This window comes from Dioscorea cayenensis, chromosome 20, assembly GCF_009730915.1.
Source record: "Dioscorea cayenensis subsp. rotundata cultivar TDr96_F1 chromosome 20, TDr96_F1_v2_PseudoChromosome.rev07_lg8_w22 25.fasta, whole genome shotgun sequence".
NCBI lineage: Eukaryota > Viridiplantae > Streptophyta > Magnoliopsida > Dioscoreales > Dioscoreaceae > Dioscorea > Dioscorea cayenensis.
The window spans coordinates 31,555,074-31,580,920 of record NC_052490.1 but is presented as its reverse complement, the minus strand read 5'-3'; the positions used below and the strand labels follow the sequence as shown (position 1 = coordinate 31,580,920).

At 39.1% G+C, this 25,847-nt stretch overlaps 3 protein-coding genes across 3 annotated transcripts; all 3 read right to left on the bottom strand.

Moving 5' to 3' along the window:
* Positions 1 to 9,293: 9,293 nt before the first annotated feature.
* Positions 9,294 to 10,936, bottom strand: LOC120251089 (UDP-glycosyltransferase 88F3-like). Its single transcript, XM_039259629.1, has one exon. It carries the CDS (start codon positions 10,845 to 10,847, stop codon positions 9,444 to 9,446), a length of 1,404 nt encoding a protein of 467 aa, XP_039115563.1. The 5' UTR covers positions 10,848 to 10,936; the 3' UTR covers positions 9,294 to 9,443.
* Positions 10,937 to 14,859: 3,923 nt separating this feature from the next.
* Positions 14,860 to 16,788, bottom strand: LOC120251601 (UDP-glycosyltransferase 88F3-like). The gene has a single exon (XM_039260178.1). The coding sequence runs from the start codon at positions 16,413 to 16,415 to the stop codon at positions 15,015 to 15,017; it is 1,401 nt and encodes a 466-aa protein (XP_039116112.1). The 5' UTR covers positions 16,416 to 16,788; the 3' UTR covers positions 14,860 to 15,014.
* A 54-nt stretch (positions 16,789 to 16,842) lies between these two features.
* Positions 16,843 to 21,421, bottom strand: LOC120251600 (respiratory burst oxidase homolog protein A-like). Its single transcript, XM_039260176.1, has 14 exons — positions 20,613 to 21,421; positions 20,373 to 20,532; positions 20,229 to 20,277; positions 19,900 to 20,013; positions 19,399 to 19,821; positions 18,946 to 19,329; positions 18,755 to 18,850; positions 18,539 to 18,654; positions 18,257 to 18,424; positions 18,016 to 18,175; positions 17,761 to 17,925; positions 17,548 to 17,676; positions 17,392 to 17,470; positions 16,843 to 17,303 (listed from the first exon to the last, which is right to left on the bottom strand). Exons 1-14 carry the CDS (start codon positions 21,130 to 21,132, stop codon positions 17,194 to 17,196), a joined length of 2,673 nt encoding a protein of 890 aa, XP_039116110.1. The 5' UTR covers positions 21,133 to 21,421; the 3' UTR covers positions 16,843 to 17,193.
* Positions 21,422 to 25,847: the final 4,426 nt, after the last annotated feature.

Here is a 25,847-nt window from a genome sequence, read left to right as displayed (position 1 = left end):
TATTGCGTTTACGTTTAAAAAAGTGCTTAAATATCGTTGTTTCTATTTAAATATGTACGAGTGGCCAAGATTAATTGGTTTTTATATCCAGGATTAATTTATCACGTAAATATTTGTTTTTCTGTTTAAATATTAATGTTTTAGTTTAAAAAATGAGTTTTATGTTTAAAAAAAATGAGGTTTCTGTTTAAGAAATGAGTTTTCTGTTTAAGAAATGAGTTTTTTGTTTAAGAAATGAACTCTCTGTTTAAGAAATAAGTTCTCTGTTTAAAAAAATGAGCTCTCTGTTTAAGAAATGAGTACATGCAAAAAGGAATGCAAAAAAGAATGAAAAAAATGTATGCAAAAAGGTTTAAGGGCAATGATGGAATTTCATGATGCAGGGGGTAAAAAGGAAGTGAAACAATAAAGGAAGGGCTGTCTGAGGTATGCAAAACTCACAGGGGCTGTTTAGGAAGTTTTGAAATTATCGAGGGGTAAACAGTAATTTTCCCTTTTATTTATTAGTTTTTGAAAGAATTAGTATCCTAATCATCCTTATCTTACAGTATTTGGCATTTTATTTTTAGTCTCAAATTTTTAAACCAAGTGTTTGAATTTTAAATGTGGTTTGGCCACATTTAGTAAATTAAATACATATATAAATAAAAAATAAAAATAAGAAACAAAAATGCTATTGAATGAGGAGACACTTTTTAAAACAAAACATGTAGATGTATAGAATCATAGATGGAGCTAGAGGTGGGCACGGGCCGTCCGGAAAACCGGCCCGGAACCGGCCCGCGGGTTCAATGACCCGGCGGGCCGGTTCATTTACGGGCCGGTTACAAGTTGGGGTTTTTCCCAACTCGTGACCCGGCGGGTTAACCCGCTGGGTCAAAAACCCGATTGGGCTCGGCGGGCGGGTCAAACCCGTTAATGTTATTATTTTTGTTTTTTTAATACTAAGTACTTGTTGGTCGTAGGGATTTTGAACCCATGATCTTGAAATCGGATAGAAAAACCCAACCACTTGAGCTACAATTTGTTTCTAATATTTATTGGAAAGAATTATATATAGATAGATGTAGGATATGGATCAAAATATTTTATATATTTAATTTATAAAAAATTAAGAAACCATATAATAAATTAAAAAATTATACAAATCAATTAGTAAAATATCAAACAATAAATTTTTCATAAATATTTTTTAAAAAATTAATTATTTTTGTTAATTATCTTTTTTTGGCTCATAAGCACTAAATCTCTACATATGCACACTTTTAAATTCTCTTAAATAGCGCACTCTTATTTGTCACATATATATTAGATTATTTTGTTTTAATTTATAAAATAAAAAATAAAATTACAAAAAATTGTTTTTAAATTATGTAAATCAATTTATAAAAAAATATATTAGTAAAAAAAAGAATATCTTTGAATAATGGTTCACACCATATTATTTTGATTTGTAACTTTTTTTCAATGACCATATGATAAGCACAATAATAACCCTATTGTTAAAGACCAAAGTAAAATCTAGAGCCAACCCTAATTATAATAAATAAATAAGTTGATGATAACTTCAATTTAAAATAAGAATACTACTTGATATATACATTTTGTTGCACTTAAAAAGATGTGCTAATAATTTAATTTGATAGATAAATAAATTAAAAATGTAGCTTTTTTTATCCTTTTTAAAATTATTTTGATATGTCTTAAAATTTTTTAAGTTATTATAAATTATTTTAAATTTTTTGTTGTTTGGGATTAAATTTAAAAAATATTTTGTAACTTCTTTATATTTATTTATGTTTTAAACTATAACAAGAAAAATTTATAAGGCAATTGGGTAATGCAATTTTCCCATATGAAAGGTCCTAGGTTCAAACCCCATCTATAACACATTTTTTGGTTATTTACAAAACCCGCCGGGTCAAACGGGCCTGGCCCGGACCCGGCGGATTCTGTGATAAGCCGGGCCGGGTCCGGTTTATTTACAGAATGAACCGGACCCGGCGGGCCTGCCGGGTCAACCCGGCCCGGCGGGTCTCCCCTGTAGCACGGGCCGGTTCCGGGTCTGGTTTCCGGTGAACCGGACCCGGTGGGTCGGGCCTGGCGGGCCCTGTTAACCGGCTGTGTCCACCTCTAGATGGAGCAATGAACTGTTACTATTATAATTTTTTAACAGTACTTTCCACTGAGAAACAAACTCCAACATAGTTGCATAGGATGACCCGCCAGCACGGAGAGCGTCGGTTGTGCTGTCCTTCATAACCTTTTAGCTCGGTTCCTCAGCTCCGTCCCAACGTCGGACTCCATCAGCCATCTCAAGCGATTCTCTACCTCCTCAGCCGCCACTGTTCCCTTTGTTGATTGGCCCATACCAATTGTTGATTGGCCCATACCAATTGTTGATTGGCCCATGCCAATTATGTTCTTCATCAACATGGAAGGGCAAGGATGTCATTTCTCCTTCTTTGTCATGACTTGGTGGTAGGTGAAGAGAGTTAGTGGGGAATATTTTTATTATTTGGGGGTAGGTGCCACCCTACCCCATCATCATGAGCCCTGGATCAAAAATGATCCTAGCCCTTGGTTTGTTTGGTGAAGGGCTATATAAACCCCCCATGACATTTGTTAAGACACACAAGTGAGAGTGAGGAAGTTAGAGAGAGAGAAGAAGGGTGAGAAGTGTGAGAAAATAGTTTGAGAGTTAGTCTATTCTCCTAATATAAGAGAGAATACTGATTTTCTCTTTATTATTAGAGAGAGTTTGTAGCTTCGAAATTTTTCCCACTTAGTGAATTTCTTCTATCCTCGCCTCGTGGTTTTTTTACCCTAATTATTTAGGGGTTTTTCCACGTAATATCTTTTCGTGTCCTTTTATTTTTTTCGAAAGATTATTCTTATTTATTTTGTTCAGTGCATCTGCTATATCCAGTCCTACATTTCACAACAAGTGGTACCAGAGCCAGACTTAGGGTGTGTATATATATCTACTTATCGTATGCTCTCGTGGGTCGCCACTAATAGTGGATCCTCCACATCGAAAAATAAGTTAGATTATTATTCACCCTTTGAGGAACCGGTTACGCCTTTTGAAGCGTTTGTGATAGAAGCAATGGCAGCAAAGTATGATATTGAAAAATTCAACGGGAGTAATTTCTCACTGTGGAAGCTGAAAATGAAGGCAATCCTGAGGAAGGACAACTGCTTTGGCGGCCATCACCGAAAAGGCCACCGAGGTCAAAGATGACAAGTGGAATGAGATGGACGGGAACGCCATCGCTAATCTTCATCCGGCACTTGCCGATGGGGGTTCTATCAAGCATAGCGGAGAAGAAGACCGAGCAAAGGAGATCCGGGATCACCTCACTAAGTTAGTACTGAGGCCAAATCACTCCACAACAAGATTTTTCCTTAAGAGGAAACTCTATACTTTGCATGTATCGGCGGAATCTACTTGAAACGACAGAGCACATGAACACACTCGAACACTCTATTCTCCCAACTCACATCATTGGGACATACGATAGAGTCAAGTGAGCGTACGGAAATTCTACTCCAAAGTTTACCCAGATTCATATGATCAACTCGTCATCAACTTAACAAACAATGCCTCCACTGGACGGTCTAGTATTTGATAACATTGCATGTCTCTGCTTTTTGGAGGAAGAGAGTCGCCATGAAGAATAAGGAAGACAAGTTAGCAAGTTCACAACAAGCGGAGGCCTTGGCGGTGACGAGAGGAAGATCAGCGAACGTGGATCCAGATGGGAGCTACAATCATGGTAGATCAAAAATCAAGGAGTAAGAAGACTTTCAAGTGTTACCACCTGTGGCAAGAAAGGTCACTGAAAAAGGATTGTTGGAGTCTAAATAAAAAGGATTCCAATCCTCAAGGAAATGTTGCAAACACTTCGGATGATGGAGTAGCCATGGTGTGTGAAGCGATATCTACATCAAGTAAAAAGATTTCGTCGATGTATGGCTTCTTGATTCGACAGACCCACTTTTCATATGACCTCCCAAGAGAATGGTTCCATCACTATGAACCTATCTCCGGGGGATCCGCAGACAAATCTGTAATGATCAAGCCTTGAAATCGTTGGCATTGGCATCATCAAACTGAAGATGTATGATGGCACGATTCGGACTATAAAAAGAAGTCCCGACATGTGGAGGGCCTCAAGAAGAATTTGTTGTCTATAGGACAACTTGATGATCTTGGTTGCAAAATTGAAGTCCAGAACAAGATCATGAAGGTAATTCGAGGAGCGCTTGTATGTATGAAGGGGGAAAAAATAGCTGCTAATCTATACATGATGATGGGAGAAACTTTGCAAGAAGGAGAAGCTTCAGATTGCTACAAGTGATCCAAGTGAAAGATGCACTATGACATGGCACGTGAAAAACTTGGACACATGTCGAGCAAGGAATGAAGATTCTTGCAGAAAGGAATCTACTTTCATGGTCTCACAAAGGTAACATTACCCTTTTCGTGAGCATTGTATTATGAGCAAGCGACGATCGATCGAAGTTCAACACATCTAATTCTAGAAGCAAAGCAATTCTAGAATTGGTACACTCTGATGTGTGGCAAGCACCAGTTACATCTCTGGGAGGAGCAAATTACTTTGTATCATTTATCGATGACTATTCCGAGAGATGTTGGAGTGTACCCTATCAAGAGGAAGGCCGATGTGTTTCAAGTCTTCAAATTCTACAAAGCGCGGGTGGAACTTGAATGCGGAGAAAAGATCAAGTGCTTGAGGACCCGATAATGGAGGAGAATACTACTGCAAAGAATTTGATGAATTCCGTAAACAAGAAGGCATTAAAAAGGCGATTCACTACTGAGATACACTCCTCAACAAAATGGAGTGGCAGAGCGGATGAAACGGGGACTACGTTGGAAAGAACAAGAGCCATGATGGGAGCTGCAAGCTTAGACAAGAAGTTCAGGGCGTAAGCGATCGAGACCCTGTCATATGTGGTGAATCGGGCTCCATCAGCTGCAATTGAGTTGAAGACACCGATGGAGATGTGGACTGGTAAGCCGGTTGATTATTCAAACCTTCATATATTTGGAAGTCCCTGTGATGTAATGTACTAATACCCGGAAACTACAAAGCTGGATCCAAAATCCAGAAAATGTATGTTTCTAGGATATCTCGATGGTGTTAAGGGGTATCGCATGTGGGATCCCAACGCCCACAAGGTTATGTCAGCGAGGGATGTTATCTTCATGGAAGACAAAGAACAAGAGCAAGTAGATGGTAAAAGCACTTCAAAAAGAAAGCAGAGACTACAATCGCATGGGTAGAAAAAGAAGTGAAGCTACACCGGAGCATGAGGTACAAGAGCCAGTGAATCGAAGTCCCGAGTTCGGTGGTCAACTCGTACAAGAATGGCACCAAGTTGGCATTCGACTATATTATGGAGGGTAACATTGCTTACTCGTCTTCTAGCGAGGATGGAGAACCATCAACTCTTCAAGAAGCATCGAACAATTCGAGATGCATCTCGATGGATGGCAGAGATGGAAGAAGAAATGAAGCTCTTCATAAAAAAATAGGACATGGGAGCGGTGTCACTACCACAAGGGCGAAAAGCCCATTGGCAACAAATGGGTCTACAAGATCAAGCGCAATGCGTGATGATCAAGTAGATCGTTATCGTGCTAGGCCGGTGGTAAAAAGGATATGCTCGGAAGGAAGGTATTGACTTCAACGAAATATTTTTCACCGTGGTTCGACTTACAACGAGTCCGAGTAGTCCCCGGCGATGTGTGCTACATTTGACTTGCGACTTGAGCGGTTAGATGTCAAAAGCGCATTTCTTCATGGAGATCTTGAAGAAGAAATTTACATGCTCCAACCGGAAGGATTTGAAGAAAAAAAGTAAAGAGAACTTGGTTTTCGAGGTTGAACAAATCTACATGCGGTCTAAAGCGAGCGCCAAGATGTTGGTACAGAGATTTGATTCCTTCATCATGAGCCTTGGTTACAGCAGATTCAATACAGACCCTTGTGCATATGTCAAGAGGTTTAAAGAAGAAGATTTCGTCTTCTTGTTGCTGTATGTTGACGACATGTTGGTAACAGGCCCCAACAAAGATCGTATCAAGGAGTTGAAGGCACAATTGGCTAGGGAGTTTGAAATGAAGGACTTGGGACCGGCAAACAAGATTCTAGGGATGCAAATTCACCGAGACAGAAATAACAAGAAGATTTGGCTTTCTCAGAAGACTTATCTAAAGAAGATCTTGCGACGCTTCAACATGCAAGACTGTAAGCCAATTTCTACCCCACTTCCTGTTAATTTCAAATTATCCTCAAGTATGTGTCCTAGCAGTGAAGATGAGAGGATGGAGATGTCTCGAGTACCGTATGCATCAGCGGTGGGAAGCCTAATGTTCGCCATGATCTGTACAAGACCGGACATTGCACATGCAGTGGGAGTGGTAAGTCGGTATATGGTGAATCCTGGTCGAGAGCATTGGAATGTTGTTAAGAGGATTCTCAGATATATAAAGGGAACCTCAGATGTTGCATTATGTTATGGGGGATCAGACTTTCTTGTCGTCGGATATGTTGATCGTCGATTATGCGAGTGATTTTGATAAAAGCAAATCCACTCATGGATATGTGTTCACACTAGCGAAGGAGGCGTGAGTGGGTTTCAAAAGCTGCGATCGATCGTGGCTACATCAACGACGAAGCGAGTATTTGGCGACTACACAAGCCGCAGAAAGAAGCGATGTGGTTGAAGATGGTGTTGGAAGAACTCGGGTACAAACAAGAGAACATCACTCTATATTGTGATAACCGAGTGCATTGCGATCTTGCAAGGAATCCAGACATTTCATTCAAAAGACCAAACATATCGGAGTTCGAGTACCACTTCATTCGTGAGAAAGTAGAAGAAGGTACGAGTGGACATGCTAAAAGATTCAGTACCAAGGATAACCTAGCGATTTCATGACAAAAGCAATCAACGACGTGATTCATTTGGAGTCGATCCTCTTGTGGTCCCGACGGAGGCGTAAGCAACATTGAATGGCAAGGTAGAAAGAATGGTGTGAAGATCTGATTGTTTTTTAATCAAATCTTCAAGTGGGAGAATTGTTGATTGGCCCATACCAATTGTTGATTGGCCCATACCAATTGTTGATTGGCCCATGCCAATTATGTTCTTCATCAACATGGAAGGGCAAGGATGTCATTTCTCCTTCTTTGTCAGTGACTTGGTGGTAGGTGAAGAGAGTTAGTGGGGGAATATTTATATTATTTGGGGGTAGGTGCCACCTACCCCATCATTGTGAGCCCTTGGATCAAAATGATCCTAGCCCCTTGGTTTGTTTGGTGAAGGGGCTATATAAACCCCCATGACATTTGTTAAGACACACAGTGAGAGTGAGGAAGTTAGAGAGAGAGAAGAAGGGTGAGAAGTGTGAGAAAATAGTTTGAGAGTTAGTCTATTCTCCCTAGTATAAGAGAGGATCTTGGTTTTCTCTTTATTATTAGAGAGAGTTTGTAGCCACGAAATTTTTCCCACTTAGTGAATTTCTTCTATCCTTGCCCGTGGTTTTTTTACCCTAATTATTTAGGGGTTTTTCCACGTAATATCTTTTGTGTCCTTTATTTTTCAGCATTATTCTTATTTATTTTGTTGCGGTACTGCTATATCCAGTCCTACATTTCACAACACCCTTATCATAACCCTTCATCTCCGCCGCAAGCTTCATCTCCTCTACTAGCACCACCTTGATCATCTTCTGCTCTGCATACAACGGCCACGCTATCATACCCACGCCGGCGCACACTCCCTGAAGCACCGAGTTCCACCCGCAGTGCGTCACGAAACCACCCGTGGCCTCGTGGTTAAGCACCTCCACTTGCGGTGCCCACGCTTTCACCACCATTCCCCTACACTCTGTTCGCTCCAGAAACCCAACAGGGAGAAGCGTGTCCAGATTTAGAAGTCGCCAACCGATTTTCCGAATCAGGTGGGCTACGCACAACCCAGACAAACTTCTGCTCGCTTCTCTCCAGCCTGTTAAGTGTGATCTGAAACTAATTGATAAAGAAGCTATTGGGTGTAATGATGCTTGGCCAATGGAGTGCAAGGAAGAGAAGTGATTGACAAATGCGTGCTACTGTAGATCTACTGCTGTTTGTGGGCTAGACGAATGGGAATGCATACAGTGGAAAGGAGTAGTCAACCTTTTATGTGTGTACGAACGTGAAAGGCTTTTATCAAGTATTACTTTATGTTTAGTTTTTATTTAACTGGTATGTTTTTGCTTTTATCATGACTTTTTATTTACATGAAACTATGTGTCAACTTTTGGGCTCTATTTAAGTTGTAATCCTTCTTTGAATTCAGTTAAGCAAGTGAAGTACTGTTATATTTAAACTTCTCCCTATTCTCTACATCATCTACTCACTTGTCTTCTTCTCTGTATCCTTTACTCTCCTCAGCAAAAGTCCAACACAGCCCAGTTGCGATCTCATTGACTTGATCCGCCATGAAGCTTCCTATGCTCCCGAAGCACAGGAACATGACACTTCCTTTGGACTGCTTGTCGAGCCATGTAAAACACTCGTGCCTCTCTCCTCCTCTTTTACTGACAGTGATCAACGACCCCAGGCAGTACACTTGCGGCGTCTCTGTTGGAGAGATGATTGAAGATGGCAAGCTGGCAATGAACATGGGCATACATGATGTGGGGGATCACAGCATGGCTGGGATGAAGCTGAGGCATGGTGCGGAGAAGGACGGGCAGCATGAATGCCGAGATGGCACTGTTCCGGTCTGGAATGGTGGTGATCTGAAGAAATGAGAAGAAAAGCAAGGTGTTTGGAAGAATGGCAGTTGAAGCAGTTGAAGGTTTTTAAAGAAAAGAATATTTAAATCAATCAATCTCTTGATGTCAGTGTACAACCAATGCTGGATCACTTTAAGGTTATAGTGTGACCAATGGGGTGTCTAGATTTGGTGTCAACCAATGAGGTGTTGGTGTTTTGTCTGTTGACTTGTAATAGTTTATTATAAAGCTAATGTTAGTGCTGTGTTTTGATGGGTCTTATAACTTTTATCCTCATGTGTGTTACTTTGACCCCTTGACCAAGTGTGAGAATGACCTAGTCATTTCATCAAACACTGAAGATATCTCTGAGCATTTCGTCAAAGATCTTCATTCTTCACACTCCCGGAGATTGTTTCTCATCAGTCTCTCGGTCCGGGAGGCATTGTCCTTCTCGTATGGTCTTCAGTGTTATGGACTACAGAAACTCGAATGAGTTGACAATGACACCATTGCAAGTTTGCAACAAACAGACAAAGATGCGGAATAAAAAACGTAAACAAGAGTGGCCTAGATTCAACTCCGCCGATGTCTCACGGAGACACTTGACAATGAAAAGCTCAGCCAGTCACTATAGATCCCATTAATTACTAATATTTGACAGCAACTCCACCATGGCAGCATGTGACGATCCCCCATGGCTGAGCGCCGCCGCCGCGCTGTCCTTCATCTCCTTGGCCCGGTCCCTCAACTTCTTCCCGCCGTCGGACTCCATAAACCACCTCACGCGAGTTTCCACCTCTTCCGCCGCCACCATTTCCTTATCATAACCCTTCATCTCTACCGCCAGCTTCATCTCCTCCACCAGCAACACTTTGTTCATCTTCTGCTCCGCATACAACGGCCACGCTATCATCCCCACGCCGGCGCGCACCCCCTCCAGCACCGAGTTCCACCCGCAGTGTGTCACGAAGCCACCCGTGGCCTCGTGGTTCAGCACCTCCTCTTGCGGCGCCCACGCTTTCACCACCATTCCCCTATCCTCTGTTCGCTCCAGGAACCCAACAGGGAGAAGTGTGTCAAGATCTACCTCGTTAGAACTCGCGAACCAATTATCCGGATCAGGTGGGCTTCGCACAACCCAGAGAAACCTCTGCTCGCTTCTCTCCAGTCCCAACGCGATCTCCTTCACTTGCTCCGCCGGGAAGCGTCCCCTGCTCCCGAAGCACAGGAACAAAACACTCCCTCTGGGTTGCTTGTCGAGCCATGTTAAACACTCGTGTCTCTCTCCTGCTTCTCCTCCTGCTTCACTTCCAGTGGTCAACGGCCCCACACAATACACTGGTGGTGTATCTCTGTTCGGGAGACAATGACCTTCGCGCACTGTCTTCAGTGTTCTGGACTCCAGAATCTCGAATGAGTTGACGATGACACCTTTGGCTTCTGGGATGTGTGAGAATGCATCAACAAAGGCCTGCAATCCCTCGTTCCGATCTAGCACATCTGGCATATGAGAGGCTGGGATGGGTGGTAAGCCAGGGATGTGGATTGGAGTTTCTCCAAGTTCACTGAGGCCGGATGTCATCTCGCTGTGTAAGGTGGGGCGGTAGAGGAAATAAGCAAGCATGAAGGCGCTGCAGGTGATAAAGACGTAGGCTGGGAGATTAAGATCAGCGGCAATCTCGAAGGCGTCGGTGCAGAAGAAGTCCGTAAGGATCGCACGGACGTTGGATGTCTGTGAGATAGACTGCAGGAGTTCACACAGAAGAGGGTTGGCGGAGCGGACATAGGAGAAGAGCCGGACGGCGAAGTTCGTGGAGGAGCAGTTGGTTGTGAAGGGTGGGAGGCGGTGGAAGGAGATGGAAGGGTGGGAGTAGGAAATGCGAGTGATGTAGTCGTCGGTAGTGGAAGTGGAAACCGAGGGGTGCATAGGTGGAAGGACAGGGATGGCAACGGAGAAGCCTTGGGCGACGAGGAGCTTGGCGAACTCGGTCATGGGCGCAAGGTGGCTGATGCTGGTGACCGAGTAGAGAACCACGGTATCCATGGAAGAGAACGTGAGTGTATGGCAACACCGAGGAACTGTGTATCCTATGACCTATCCTTTAGTTAGTCATCAAATGAGATGGACAGAATGTGTGGTTATGGATGTTCAGGCAGGACTTATCTTTATTTTATATATATCAGTTTGAATTCATTTATTTCTAATTATTTTTGTACGTTGGCTGTCGGGAAGACTCAGCTTTGGAGTGTTTCTCTCCCCCTCTCATCCTGCCTCTATTATCTTTTTAATAGAAAAATCATATAATTTCTTGACATTGCTAATGGCACCAAAGCCTTATATTTTGGTTATAGATACATCTGGAATATGGCTTCATAATCGACTATAAAATTTGGACCATTTTTAATTTTCAACAAATATTCATTTACAACAATATTTCTTTTATATTTGGAAGTTAGGCTTTAAATTATTTTTCATTACTTTTTTTTTAAAAAAAAGTAAAATTCAATCCCTATCTGCACCACTGTTAGAATGGAATTTCACATCAAACCCTAATGGACATTTAGTCCAAAAGCATTACCCTTTGTGAAAGATAATAGTATAAGAAATTTATTTCTCAATTTTAAAATTATTTAGATGTGTATTAATAACGGATTTATGGTTATGGGTGTGAGTTTACAGTTTAAATTTGTGTTATTGTGTGAAAGCATATGTCTGAACATTTAATTTATGGTTGTATCCATACTTTGATTATATATGTATTTATTATATTTATAAAAAAAATACATCAAATCATACAAGCCAAATTCACTTCAATAATTGAAGATAACATCCAAGACATGATGTTTATCTTATTGCTCCCATTCTAAAAATGATTAATTAGTTTCTCCACATTCCCAACAATAGCCATCAAAAGGGCATGGTCTACACCAAAGGGTCATTTTAAAACTTATATTTTAATAATAAATTATAGATAAGGTAGAAATTATTTTTACCAAATTTGATTAAAAAAATTGTGAATAAAATAAGAATATAGTTTGATAAAATTGAGTTGGTAAAGACATAAAAATTATTTATAAAAAAAACCCAATATCAAAATATATATATAAAAAAAAACTAGTTACGAAATTAACACTTTTTCTTGAAAAGAAAATGTTTATCATCTTATTTTATTTATATTATATAGAGTATTATATATATTACCAAAATAAATAGTTAGAAAGTTAAAAAAAAAAATGAAATGCACAAATCTCAAAAAAAAACAAGTGAGACAAAATTCAGATACATGTGCAAATTAGAATCACTGTTATACAATTACTACTCAAATTTTTAAAATTGTGTTTTCACCCATATTTAAATTGAGCTGTAAAATTTTTTAATGAGATCCAAATATTAATATACCAGTTAATAATAATTCATATTATGTGAGCCCCACCCCTTAATCAAATCCTAACCACTGCTTTTATCTTTTAATCCTAGCCGTTGGTTTTACTTTTAATCTTAGCCATTGATTTTGTTTTTGTTTAATTTCAAAACCCTAACTGTCTCTTTAGCTTCTTCAGTTTTAGATCACCGTTTAGGGAAAGAGAGAGAGACTTGCCTCATCTCTTTCTCTTCCATTTTGCGGGTGGTGTCGGCGACGAGGACCGGAGAAGGGTCTCATCGTCACGGATTTCGTTTCACTGTTATTGTTGAAATAGGTTCCGAGTTATTTTGTTATTGGTCTTTCTTATGCTTGGTTGTGACATATTACTTGCTAGGGTTAGGGTTTGGTGAGAATTGATTTGATTTTAATTTGAGGATAAAATTCAGAAAGTTCCTGTTAGCACAGTAGAGATCTCTAATTTATTTCGAAGATCTAGAGATGGAATTTGGAAGAAATCAAAATAGAAAAATTGTAGATCGAGATCTTGTTTAGCTTGCTACCAAATTTCAGAATTTTTGGAGTAGTATCCTGCAAATTATAAATTTTTAGACGCAGGTGACGTAGACAGGATTTCTGTTCAGCCCTTGAACAGTTTTTGATTAGTTTCATAATTGTAAGTTCTATTTTAGATTTATATTTATATAAGAAAGTTATATAGGACGATGTCATATTTGACTCTGCAAAATTTCAGTATTTTTAGCCATGTAAATTGTGAGATATGATCAGATTACTATAGGTGTGCTCAATACTATTTCTGCAGAGAATATAACGATTGCTTAGACAATTTGATGGTCTTGTATATGGAATTTGGAGAAGAGTAATATAACAAAGTTATATAGTTTGATGTTACCTAAATACCTGCTAAATTTCAGATTTTATGCATCTGTAGTTTGTGAGATATAACTCTATTGGTATAAGTGTCTCAGATGATATTTCTGTGCATAGCCTGAAGAATTATGGCCATTTTTGATGATCATGAAGATTGAACTGGATAAGGTAAAAAAATATGAAAGTTGTTCATTTCTGAGTTATCTTATTGTCAGTAAGATTGTATTACTTTTGAAATTATATGTTGTTAGATATTTTTTATTGGAATAGGCATGTCTGAAACTGTTGGTTTACATAAGTATGATTTTTAATACTGGTGGCTTAAATTCTGTAGGTCTCAAATCATTGTGAGGTTTGGATATGTTTTAGATGAAGATGCCCAGTTTCTCATAAGTTTGAAATTTTTGATTTGGGTTAGAATTTGCAAAGCTAGGCTGATTTTAATCTTAAGGTTTGTAGATTAATTGGTTATTGGTCTTGACCTTGGTAATTTTGTTAGTGTTTGATTTGTTTTTGCATTCATGTGAATTTTAGAATTTGTTTACTTGTAATTCTGATGGGTTATTCCCAAATTAGGACTTCAATTCAAAAATCTGATTGTTAATCAGGTAAGTATGCTACATATAAATCATATTATATGTATATACTTTAGTTTTCTGAACATCTGGAAATTTTGAGAAAAATAATGATTTTATGTATTTATTTATATTTTTAATTAATTATTTATTATTATTTTTGGAATTATTTTAAATTATTTTAAATGATATTTTATTTTGGATTAGAATTTTCTGAAAGGTTTAAATAATTTATTTACATTTGGATTACTTAATTTTTGAATTCCAGATATTTATTTACTTTCTGATTAATTACTATTGTGTTTTTGTTTATTATCTGTTCATGTTTGGATTCGATTAACTGGATTATTTTGATATGATAAAAATGGGATCATGTGACTGCAAATTACTTGCATTTTGCCCCGTATGAATTTTGATAGTTCATTGTTTTGTGAATATGAAATATTTTGACAAAGTACTCATAGTCCCCAAACTAACTTTGCAATAACCCTGTCACTAGGGGTTAAACACTGACCTTGTCGACATGTACTCTGATATAGAAACTATAGTTTCCCATCGCTTTCCGTCGGTGCAGAATAACGGGCTCTGATAAATCTGGCTCGGGTCACCGAGGGTAAACTTAAGAGTTATGATATTCTGGCTCGGGTCACCGAGGATAAATATATGAGTTATGTTATTTTCTTTTGGCAATAGTTATTTGGGGGACCTATATGCTTGGTTTTGACATCTATGTTCATTTAAAATAAATTTGATTTCTGATTTTGATTTTGATAATTTTTTATTTTTACAAATGATCCCTATAATTTTTTTTGTGTGTGCTTACTCGGTTGTCAAGCTCATAATTTATTGTTTAATATCTTTTCAGATCAAGAGTAGAGTTGAGTGGCGGATAGCTTAGCGGGGATCGTTAGACAATCGTCGAGTATTAGCATGTATTAAATTCCGTTTTTTGTGGGGATGTGTTTTATTTGTATAAGTTCATATTGTTTTTTTTTTTTTTCAATCCACTGAGTTTGTTCTTTGTTCTGTTTGGATCAGCTTTTAAGGCCTTGTATGCCTACATGGTTTTGGCCTTGTAGGTGTACGGCCGTTTATCGACGTCCCAGATCCATAGAGTTGGGTTCAAGACGTGACATATTATATATTGTTTTTATAATATCAACAAGGCACCATGTCGTGGACACACACCGTGGTATGTCCCTCTTTTTTATAAATATATTTTTGTAAATAGATAAATCATAATTTTATTAAACAAAAAAGGCAAATTCCACAGACAAAGATGCGGAATAAAAAAAGTAAACAAGAATGGCCTAGATTCAACTCCGCCGATGTCTCACGGAGGCACTTGACAATGAAAGGCTCAGCCAGTCACTATAGATCCCATTAATTACTAATATTTGACAGCAACTCCACCATGGCAGCATGTGACGATCCTCCATGGCTGAGCGCCGCCACCGCGCTGTCCTTCATCTCCTTGGCCCGGTCCCTCAACTTCTTCCCGCCGTCGGACCCCATAAACCACCTCACGCGAGTTTCCACCTCTTCCGCCGCCACCATTTCCTTATCATAACCCTTCATCTCTACCGCCAGCTTCATCTCCTCCACCAGCAACACTTTGTTCATCTTCTGCTCCGCATACAACGGCCACGCTATCATCCCCAAGCCGGCGCGCACCCCCTCCAGCACAGAGTTCCACCCGCAGTGTGTCACGAAGCCACCCGTGGCCTCGTGGTTCAGCACCTCCTCTTGCGGCGCCCACGCTTTCACCACCATTCCCCTCTCCTCTGTTCGCTCCAGGAACCCAACAGGGAGAAGTGTGTCAAGATCTACCTCGTTAGAACTCGCGAACCAATTATCCGGATCAGGTGGGCTTCGCACAACCCAGAGAAACTTCTGGTCGCTTCTCTCCAGTCCCAACGCGATCTCCTTCACTTGCTCCGCCGGGAAGCGTCCCCTGCTCCCGAAGCACAGGAACACAACACTCCCTCTGGGTTGCTTGTCGAGCCATGTTAAGCACTCGTGTCTCTCTCCTGCTTCACTTCCAGTTCCAGTGGTTAACGGTCCCACGCAATACACTGGTGGTGTATCTCTGTTCGGGAGACAGTGACCTTCGCGCACTGTCTTCAGTGTTCTGGACTCCAGAATCTCGAATGAGTTGACGATGATGCCTTTGGCATCCGGGATACGTGAGAATGCATCAACAAAGGCTTGCAACCCCTCATCTCGATCTCGCATGTGATCTGGCATATGAGAGGCTGGGATAGGTGGTAAGCCAGGGATGTGGATCGGAGTTTCTCCGAGTTCATTAAAGCTGGATGTCATCTCGTTGTGTAATGTGGGGAGGTAGAGGAAACAGGAAAGACTCAAGGCGCCAGAGGTGAAGAAGACGTAGGCTGGGAGCTGGAGCTCGGTAGCGACGTCGAGTGCCTCGAGACTCAAGAAGTCAACGAGGATGGCGCGGATGTTTGAAGTCTGGGAGATGTCCCTCACTAGGTCACGAAGGTGGGGGTTGGCAGCGCGGATGAAGGATTTCCGGAGGACGGCCCGCTTCTTGGAAGAGTAGTCGCTGGTGAAAGGTGGCAGGCGGTGGAAGGAAATGGAAGGGTGGGTGGAGGAGACGCTGGAGATGCAGTTATCAGTAGCGGAAGTGGAAAGCGAGGGGTTGATGGGTGGAGGGATGGGGATGGCGACGGAGAAACCTTGGGCGACGATTAGCTTGGCGAACTCGGTCATGGGTGCAAGGTGGCCAATGCCGGTGAACGGGTAGATGACTATGGTATCCATGTGCTAACTTAGAGCTTGGTTTGCAGTGAAACTAGAAACTAGTTATTGTTGAGGTTTTATATCCTTTAATTTAAGTGTTAATTTGGTGCTTTGATTTACTAGAATATTGAATATTCTATATGGCTTGGAGACAAAGGATTCAATATTTGCCTTTGGATTTGTCTTGATTGCCAAGTACCATTTTTAGCCTTTAGATTAAATTTGGTGACCAAGACTAAATCTTAGCCATTAATTGTTTCTTCGGAACAAGCGTATGAAAATCATTGCCATTAATTATTTCTTTAGAGCAAGCATATGAATACTATATAAAGAAGAAGTTTCCACCATTCGGTTTGGCATCGTCATCACACACGTCAGAAGCATCACATTCTTTTTAGGTGCTTAGGCATAGAGTTTCATACACCAATACTAAGAGTGTAATTTGGTGTATTCGAGTATGGAGTTGTGGGGTTATTTTTGAATGCATTTGTGTAATTCGCCTTTGTTTGTTTTTGTGAAATTTCTCCGCTCGCTTCAGCCCATGGATATAGACTTTAAGCTGAATAACGTTAAATTTTTTGTGTCTATATTTCTTTGCTTTTATTTATTTTTGGCTTTATTGATTGATTTCCGTGTACTCGTGGTCGAATTTGATTACCTTATTCTTGTTTTTTTTTTGAAATCCTTATTCTTGTTTTAAATCCTAACATTACCTATATAAATTAAATATGCTTATTTTATAAAGTACAAATCAAACGCAAGGGACAGCTATGGCAGCTCTATTTGGAAACATGTGCATTTAGAAATGTTCCTTGTGGAATTCAAACTTGGCACCCCCTTTCTGGTTGAACTCATAACAGAGCGCACTCAGTTCTTGAGCCAATACTGGTGCTCCACAGTAGAACACTCCTGCAGCCAACACAGGTGAATTTTATAATTAGTTGTTTTGATCAGTATAATTTTGTCTTGATAGTCTACGGTTATAATTAAGACTTGCCAATTCTTGCATATGGGTGTCTGGTGGCTGTTCTGGAGAAAACCTTGTACCAATTAGGCCGTGCAAAATGGGTGCGGACCTGTGAGCAGTGACAAGTACAGTCAGCAAAAATGGTCATGCTCTCTGAACTGATTTCTTTATGGACCAAGAGTTTACTCTGGTTCCTGAGACTACATCAACACCATTCTTTGCATGGCTGAGAGCTTGCACCATGGTGATGAGTGCCGAACGAGCATCCCCTTCCTCATAGACACTTGTGAGGTAGTTATGCATCTCGATTAGGCCCTGATTGATTGAACAAGCTTGCAATTAGAAAAGTAGCAGAGAATTGCATTTGAATTATTCTGATTTTTTTTTTTCATCACTTACCCCTTGATCAAGCTCAGCGACCTCATTCATGACACCTTTGAACCAATCAAAGGAACCTTGTTCACGAGTCACCCAATAGAAATATGCATTTGTGGTCTTAAGAGCTTTTTTGGTTTTTGAGGGCATTGTCCCATCGCTTGGATAATAATAGTCTGGTGCTACATCCTGTGAACAATTTCAAATTGAAATGCAGCTAAGATTTTTGTTGTGAAGAAAACCACTTATTCATCAGGAAATTTGCTAGGAAGTACTTACCAAATGTGCTTCCATTTTTACAATATTGTTTAGCAGATCCTTGAGGATGCTAATAAATGGCGTAGCTCCGATACCGAGCCCAACAAGTAGTAGAACATCATACTTTTTGTAGTCTTGAGAAGGCGCACCATATGGGCCATCTATCAATAGCTTTGGCAAGCTGCATTGATGAGGAGTATCAGTAAAGAAATTTCTGCAATAATAATTTCAAATGTTAAATTTTAGTGTTAACCAGTTGTACCTTTTTTTGGTTGTTTCATCTGCTCTGAGAAGGCCGCTCCTTCCATGCATTGGAGGTTCACAGGCTTCTGAGAATACTAGCTTAAGTTCTCTTGTCCAGTCTCCAAGCTGTCTTATATGGATACTAAGATAATCATCTCCCGGAGCTGATGTTATTGAAAAGGGATGCCTACAAGGCAAAAGATAATTATTTCATGCACAGTGCTAAAGTATGCTACCAAACTACTTTTCTGTTTTCACAGATTCAACTGCATTGAATGTTAAAACAAATTTCAGTATTTACCATTCAAATGGTGAAACGGCAGGGCATTGAACAAACATATACTGCCCACTCTTGTAGTGAAAACCTGGAGGCTTAGACATGTGTAGTGTGAGCACATTGCCTGGATATATAGCCACCTGAAATGTCAATTTAAGCAAGATCATTAACATTTCTGAGACAAAAATAGCTCCTATGGTTTATATTTGAATGAATCCTTTGATTTCATTTTAGAGTTACCTTCAGGATCCTGACAGAATAATAGCCAGACCTGAAAGCTCTCAGAGTCCTCTCTCCTGCATATAGAATTATAGGCACAGAGAGATACATCCATGTCTGAAACATCAAACCATGTGCTATCAAAACCATTTTTCAACAAAACATTATAATCTGCCAATCCAGTCATCGATTAGGAACACATAAAACATTACCGTTTTAAGGTACCAGTGGTGTATGAGATATAAAAGCTGGCCATGAATGATGAGCAACACATAGACAAGGACAAACAGATGATGGGAGTACCAGAAAGCATTGAATCCAGTGAGCCTGTCAAAGGGTTTAGGGAACTTCACCAGGCTACGCCTGAACCATCTGGTGGCAAGAGTGAAGGCGACTACCATGCATAACACCATAAGTATCCCAGTGATACCTTCTGGACCTTGAACTAGTGTTCCATAGTTTGGCTTGCTGTCTCCAAAACTTTCCTTCAGAGGCTCATACATTCTATTTGATGATGATTCCAGGCGAGTGAAATCACATGTTAAGTGATTTCCTGCGTGTAGTATCACCCCAACAACAATGGCACCTGCTATAGTCTGCCACCATGCAGCGGAGTTTTAATTAACTGATGTGAGACTATTATTTTTATCAGCACAGGTACTGACCTTGTGAAAATTGATGTTATCATCGAAAGGCATTACACGGGAAAGTCTTGTGGATCGCAACCAAGTAATGGTATTGCGACACACAGGCAGAAGTATGAGTGCCATGTTGAGCTTCAGAGTTTCTGCAGCGCCCTTTGCAGTTGTTAGGCAGTAACCCATCACCTGGAAAGCATACCGGTTTCGATACTGTATGAACTTCCACAAGAACAGCCCTGCCATTGCTCCAACCCACAGCATCAACACCCATAAACGCTTCCAGTTTTCTTCCAAAAAATAGTGAACCTTTGATCCGAGTTTCAGAATGGATCCTCCCCTGTGCAATGCTGCCAGATTCTGGCTCAATGCTTGGCTAGTGTGGCTCAATGCTTGGCTATAGTTTAAGTATGTGTCCCTTTGGAGTAGCAATGTCTCTAGTTGCCATAACTAGAGATTCATAAACAAACCAAATGCTCTGTTTAGACTTTAGGAATGATAGCTGAAGTTAAATATATGAGTAGGTACCTCAATGTACCCAAGTCTTTCAGGATCCAATTCCTCCATTATCAATGCTGAATATTCCTCAGCCTGCTCCTTCAGTCTAGACAGCTTATTTGCGGAAGCACTTAACATTATTATCTGTCAGACAATTTACAAACCAATTAACTATATGACATCACGGAAACAATCCACCTAACATTTTGGAAAAAACTTAAGCAATATATATTATTAAGCAAAATCATGCATTGGTGGTTGGTTTTGTTTACCAACTCCATTCCAATGACCAAATACAGAAGATCTTCATGCTCAATTTGATGATTTTATCTGATAATAATACTTTATCCCACACGTACCTCTTTCACTTCAACCTCTGTAATCCTTCCATCTGCGTCCTTGTCCACCCTGCAAAACATTCAATTGAAAACAACATTTAGCTCTTAATTATATCTCCATTGACCATCAAACTTATTCAATCATGTTATAAATAAATTAAGTACATATCGAAGAAGATTTGGAGGCGTGAATCAAAGCTCTGATCAGTTATCTGTGACCAGAACTCATATAACTCGTCCTTGCTGATCTTCTCGGCATTCAACCTCCTTCTCCTGCTCAATGCGTCGAATAACTCCAATGCAAACTCCTTAGAATCCTTCATTCCTAAAAAAATTCAAACAATAAACAAAATATTTAATGTTTGATGATGAAATTGGGACAAGAAAAGGCTCTAGAGATTAAACCAATGCACAGAGCGAAGTCCAAGCGAGAGAGAAAGCCATCAATGGCGAGCTTATCGAAGCTAGTCTGAACCTCATTCCAACCATCGACACCATTCGTCCTGCCACTAATGAACTTCAGCCCGCGCAACGCCTTGTGCGCGCCCGATCTCGATCTATCCAGCTCCGCGCGCTGCCGCCGCAGCGCGCGCGCGGCCAGTGCGGAGTCGAACCCTGAAGCTGCGGGCGTGTGACCATGGCTCCTGGAGAACTTCTTCAGCTCGGCCATGATATCATGCGAGATTCTCCGGGCCTCAGCCTTCAGCTCCTGAGAGAACTGGCGTATCCGGCTGGAATGGCTTCTCGCCATTGACGGCGTGCTTGAGCCGGAGGAGTTCCGGTCGGCGGGTTCAACGCTACGGAGAACGACGGTGTCGTCGGGGTGGAGATCGAGGGTGACCTCGACGAAGTCGTTGGTTGAGTGGGTTCCAGTGGGGATGGTGTCGGAGGCCCATCGACGGTCGTGGCCTGCGAGGCCTCTCATCGGAGCAATAGCTGAAGAGGTTCGTGAGCGAAAGAGAAGGAGAGATGGAAGCGCGTTGGAGAATCTCAGGGAAAGGCCATTAACGCGTCGTTCGAAAGCTGACTCCAAAAGAAGATGTTGAGAACCAGAGTTCACAGCATGGCAAGGAGAGGAAAGAATTCCTAAAGCATGCAAGATGATATATATATATATATATATTTAATGTATAAAGAGGTATAGTATTTGATTGGTTAAATGACTTTGTTCAAATAGTTAGCCGCATTAAAACTTAAAAGTTTGTTCTTCCACTTCTCATGGAGTTTTGTTAGTCTTTAGTTGGCGCTATATTGATATCCATTTTTGTTTTTATGATTTTGTTGTTTTGATTTAAATGTTTCTTGTTGATTTAATTTATGATTGAGTTTATTTGATTTTTGTTTTTAGATAAAATTTGCAGAAAATATAAAATTACTACTAATTTTGCAATATTAAAATTTACTACTATTTTGCAGTAATAAAATTTTACTTCTAATTTGTAATAGCTTGAAAGTAAATAAGAGAGAATACTTATGCAGTAACAAGATCCACAACATGTAATATGATAGAAGTTAAACTTGGCAAATAACCCTATTTGATCCATATTTATTGTAAGTAAAAAAACATGTTTTTTTGGTTTTTTTGTTGGTTTTTTTAGTTTTTTTGTGGGTTTTTTTAAAAAAATTAAACTCCTTTTCACCATGGACATTCTCATGTCGGCTCATTCAACCTTCACCGCCTTAGGGACCCACTCGACCCTTTCCCTCTAGTACTTGGGCGATCCTTGTAGAGTCTCCAGTTTCCAAAGCCTGAGTGTTCCACTTTGCATAATTACTCGGAAGTATAATTTTTTGAGATCATCTTGATTATCTTTTAATATATGAGAGTTCATCTTTCCAACTGTCAGAGTTCAGACTTACCTCCACACTCTGTTTTCCCCTTAACGGACCTCCTGTCCTCTGGCGGGTACTGTTCGGTGCTCTCCAGTTTGTCTTACTCTTAGATTAGTTAGAAAAACTCTTTATATAAAAGATACATCTTTTAAGCTCAAAAATATTTTTCAAAGATCTGTACAAAACTCATTTTTTAGATTTTTAGATATGGGTTTATGGATCAAATAAAAGCTATAATACCAAGGTAAAACTTACTATCTACATGTTGGGGACCCTGTTAAGGGTTTTACCCCTGCATGGTAAACATTACCTTGAGGTTTTCGAGGAAGGTTACTGTATCTCTGATACCACTATATCCTACGGTGTGTGTGCGCCATACACGTGGATGTTGGGGATGCCGTTCAACTTACTCCGGGGTTCATCCGGGGTGAAGTAACGGTTAGTGCGGAAGCTTAAGCAGAGTGCTTAGAGAGAAGGGAGCATTAGAGCTAAGAGCAAGAGAGACAAGAGACAAGAGATGTATTCAAAGATAAAGAACTTCTTTATTGCATAATGCTTTAGGATGGATGGATACAAGGGAAGTAATGGAGAGTCTCTAGAGATGGTGGATTTAGGATATCCTCTCTTACAACCCAAGGGTGCCTTATATAGGCTCTAGGAGACTTAACCCTTAAGCAACTAAACTCATGGTTAGCTAACTTAACCATGGTTGGACACTATTACAGACAAGACACATACCTAATTGTCATGTAGCTAACATGACAATTACCAAACTTATTAGGTACAAGCATGCTCTTCAACAGTAAAACTACTGTTACTACAGTTGACCTATTTTACACACTAAAAAAACAAACACCGACTCCTTTACATATTAAAAACAAATAACACTGCTTCAGTCCACCAAAAGATGAGCAATAGTTATGTCTTCATGTGTAGGGAATGGAGAGTCTTCTGAATCTTGTGGTACATGGCCATTAGGAATGCCCAAAGGAAGTTCGTTGTCTTGATCCTCGATTATTGGAAGATAATTTGAAGAATAGTCTCCCATATGTTGGAGTGAGATAGTTGCATTTACGTCTTTGAAGTGTTGGACTGCTGAGGGTTTATTATACTTGAGGTTTGCAAATGGAATGTCAATAGGAAGTACCTCTTTTCTTGAGTAGACTTTCATGGTAGAATCCTCCATCGCTAAGGGATAGTAATAGGACTGTCTGATGCTGATGAAGGTGAATGCTCGCCATAAAGAAAGTTGTTCAGTGACGGGAATAGTAAATGACTGCATTTCTTCTGTGAATACTTCAGTTGGAATGTGCAGTTGATAAGGAACAGATTTCATGAATAATTCCACAGTGATTTGATGTCTTGCATCTTCCAAGTATCCTATATCCTACGGTGTGTGTGCGCCGTACACGTGGATGTTGGGGATGCCGTTCAACTTACTCCGGGGTTCATCCGGGGTGAAGTAACGGTTAATGCGGAAGCTTAAGCAGAGTGCTTAGAGAGAAGGGAGCATTAGAGCTAAGAGCAAGAGAGACAAGAGACAAGAGATGTATTCAAAGATAAAGAACTTCTTTATTGCATAATGCTTTAGGATGGATGGATACAAGGGAAGTAATGGAGAGTCTCTAGAGATGGTGGATTTAGGATATCCTCTCTTACAACCCAAGGGTGCCTTATATAGGCTCTAGGAGACTTAACCCTTAAGCAACTAAACTCATGGTTAGCTAACTTAACCATGGTTGGACACTATTACAGACAAGACACATACCTAATTGTCATGTAGCTAACATGACAATTACCAAACTTATTAGGTACAAGCATGCTCTTCAACAGTAAAACTACTGTTGCTACAGTTGACCTATTTTACACACTAAAAAAAACAAACACCGACTCCTGTAGCAACAGTAGTTTTACTGTTGAAGAGCATGCTTGTACCTAATAAGTTTGGTAATTGTCATGTTAGCTACATGACAATTAGGTATGTGTCTTGTCTGTAATAGTGTCCGGTTTGTATCCCTTTAATGATAGTGATTTATCCACTTTTTCAATATATATATATATATATATATATATATAGTTAGCCGCATTAAAACTTAAAAGTAAATTCACATGGTGTGTGAAATAGTGGGAGTTCAAATTTTTATTAAAAAATTTAACTTATGAGTGATATTGCGGTTCACAATTATATCCATAAAAATAGGTAATTGTGTTATTTTTAAAAAAAATAAATATAATATTTATTTATTTAATATATCTTTGTCCAGCGGGTTAGGAAAAAAACAATAGAATATATGTGTATATAGGATTATTTTAATTAATTATTCTGAAAAATCTCACTCCGTCTATAATGTTTATTAAAAAGTAAATTTTAATAATTAAAAAAAACAACAGTATATAAAAACACATTAAAGAAATACAAGATAGAAATACAAGTCCAACAAAGAGAAAAAAAAATAGCGAGCAAAGTCCACTAATGCTATTAATTAATTAATTTGACAAACTTCACTCAATAAAAATAGTAACTAATGACAATAATGTGGACGGAGTAAATAGTTATATAGGATTTTGTAGATTTGCTTAATTTTTAATTTTTAATCATTTGATTTGGTATCAAAATCTTGGGAAGTAAAAGAAAAATATGACATAATATAGCCCCACGGTGACCACTCAATTAAAAAAAAAAAAAATCATTTTGCTTTCAACTAGAGTATTCTCTGGTTTCAACCTATTATATTTTGACACATATCATATATGATATTATTATTATTATTTCTCTATTATGATTTGGGGACACATGCTAAGTTTTAATAAACTAGAACCAGGGGTATTCTCTCGTTCCAGAATCAGGAGAGATGACTTCCAATTAAAATGGCTTTTAGCTTGACACTAATTTTTCCCCTTTTCTTGATACGCATAGCAAATATTAATATATCTATATATATTTATAATTATAGATAAACTACTTTATTGAAAAAAAGGTAAAAAAATAAAAAAGACAAGGGGGAGTGCATAGCAGGATATTTAAAAACTAAACATCCATCATACTGGAATGAATAAAAAAACTAGCATAAAAACAAAAAAAAATTTCCCTAAAACAAGTAAGCTAAAATAATTTTATGCAATTTTTCCTAAAATAAAAATAAAAATTTTGATGTATCATTATAAATTATAAGTCAAAATAAGACAATAAACTAATGGAAAGAAATAATGTTAAATACCACCTTTGCAATAGGGCAGTTTGTATTTCATTTCCCTCACAATTTAAATTTCAAGATTAAAAATAAAAGGTTTGAATCTCACAAGGGACTTGATCACATTTTAAAATAATAATAAATAAAAATTAAATAATGTAAAAAAAAAAAAAAAACTATCAAGCGTAACCTCAATTTCATGACCTCTGAAAACAATAATCCTGATGCACTGCCAAGCCTAGCAACCCCCCTGATGCACTACCAAACCCAGTAACCCCTAACCTGTGACACATAGATATTACTAACACCGTCTATACTAGTATCCTAACCCTATTTGTTTTTTTTATTTTTAGCTGTCAATCCTTTTTTTTTTTTTATGAATGTTTTGTTACTCGTCAATGTCTTTTCCGTACCTTGGTTTGATTTTGATTTTGATTTTTTTATTTAGTTTTTATCATTTGTTAATTATTTGTTGTCAAATATCGCAGTTACTATAATGTGTTTTTTTTTAATAAATTATAAATTATTCATTTTATTAAAGAAAAATACCAAACAGATTCAATAAATTCTATAGGTAAACGAGAGAAGTTTTGATAAGTATGAGATCATGTTATGA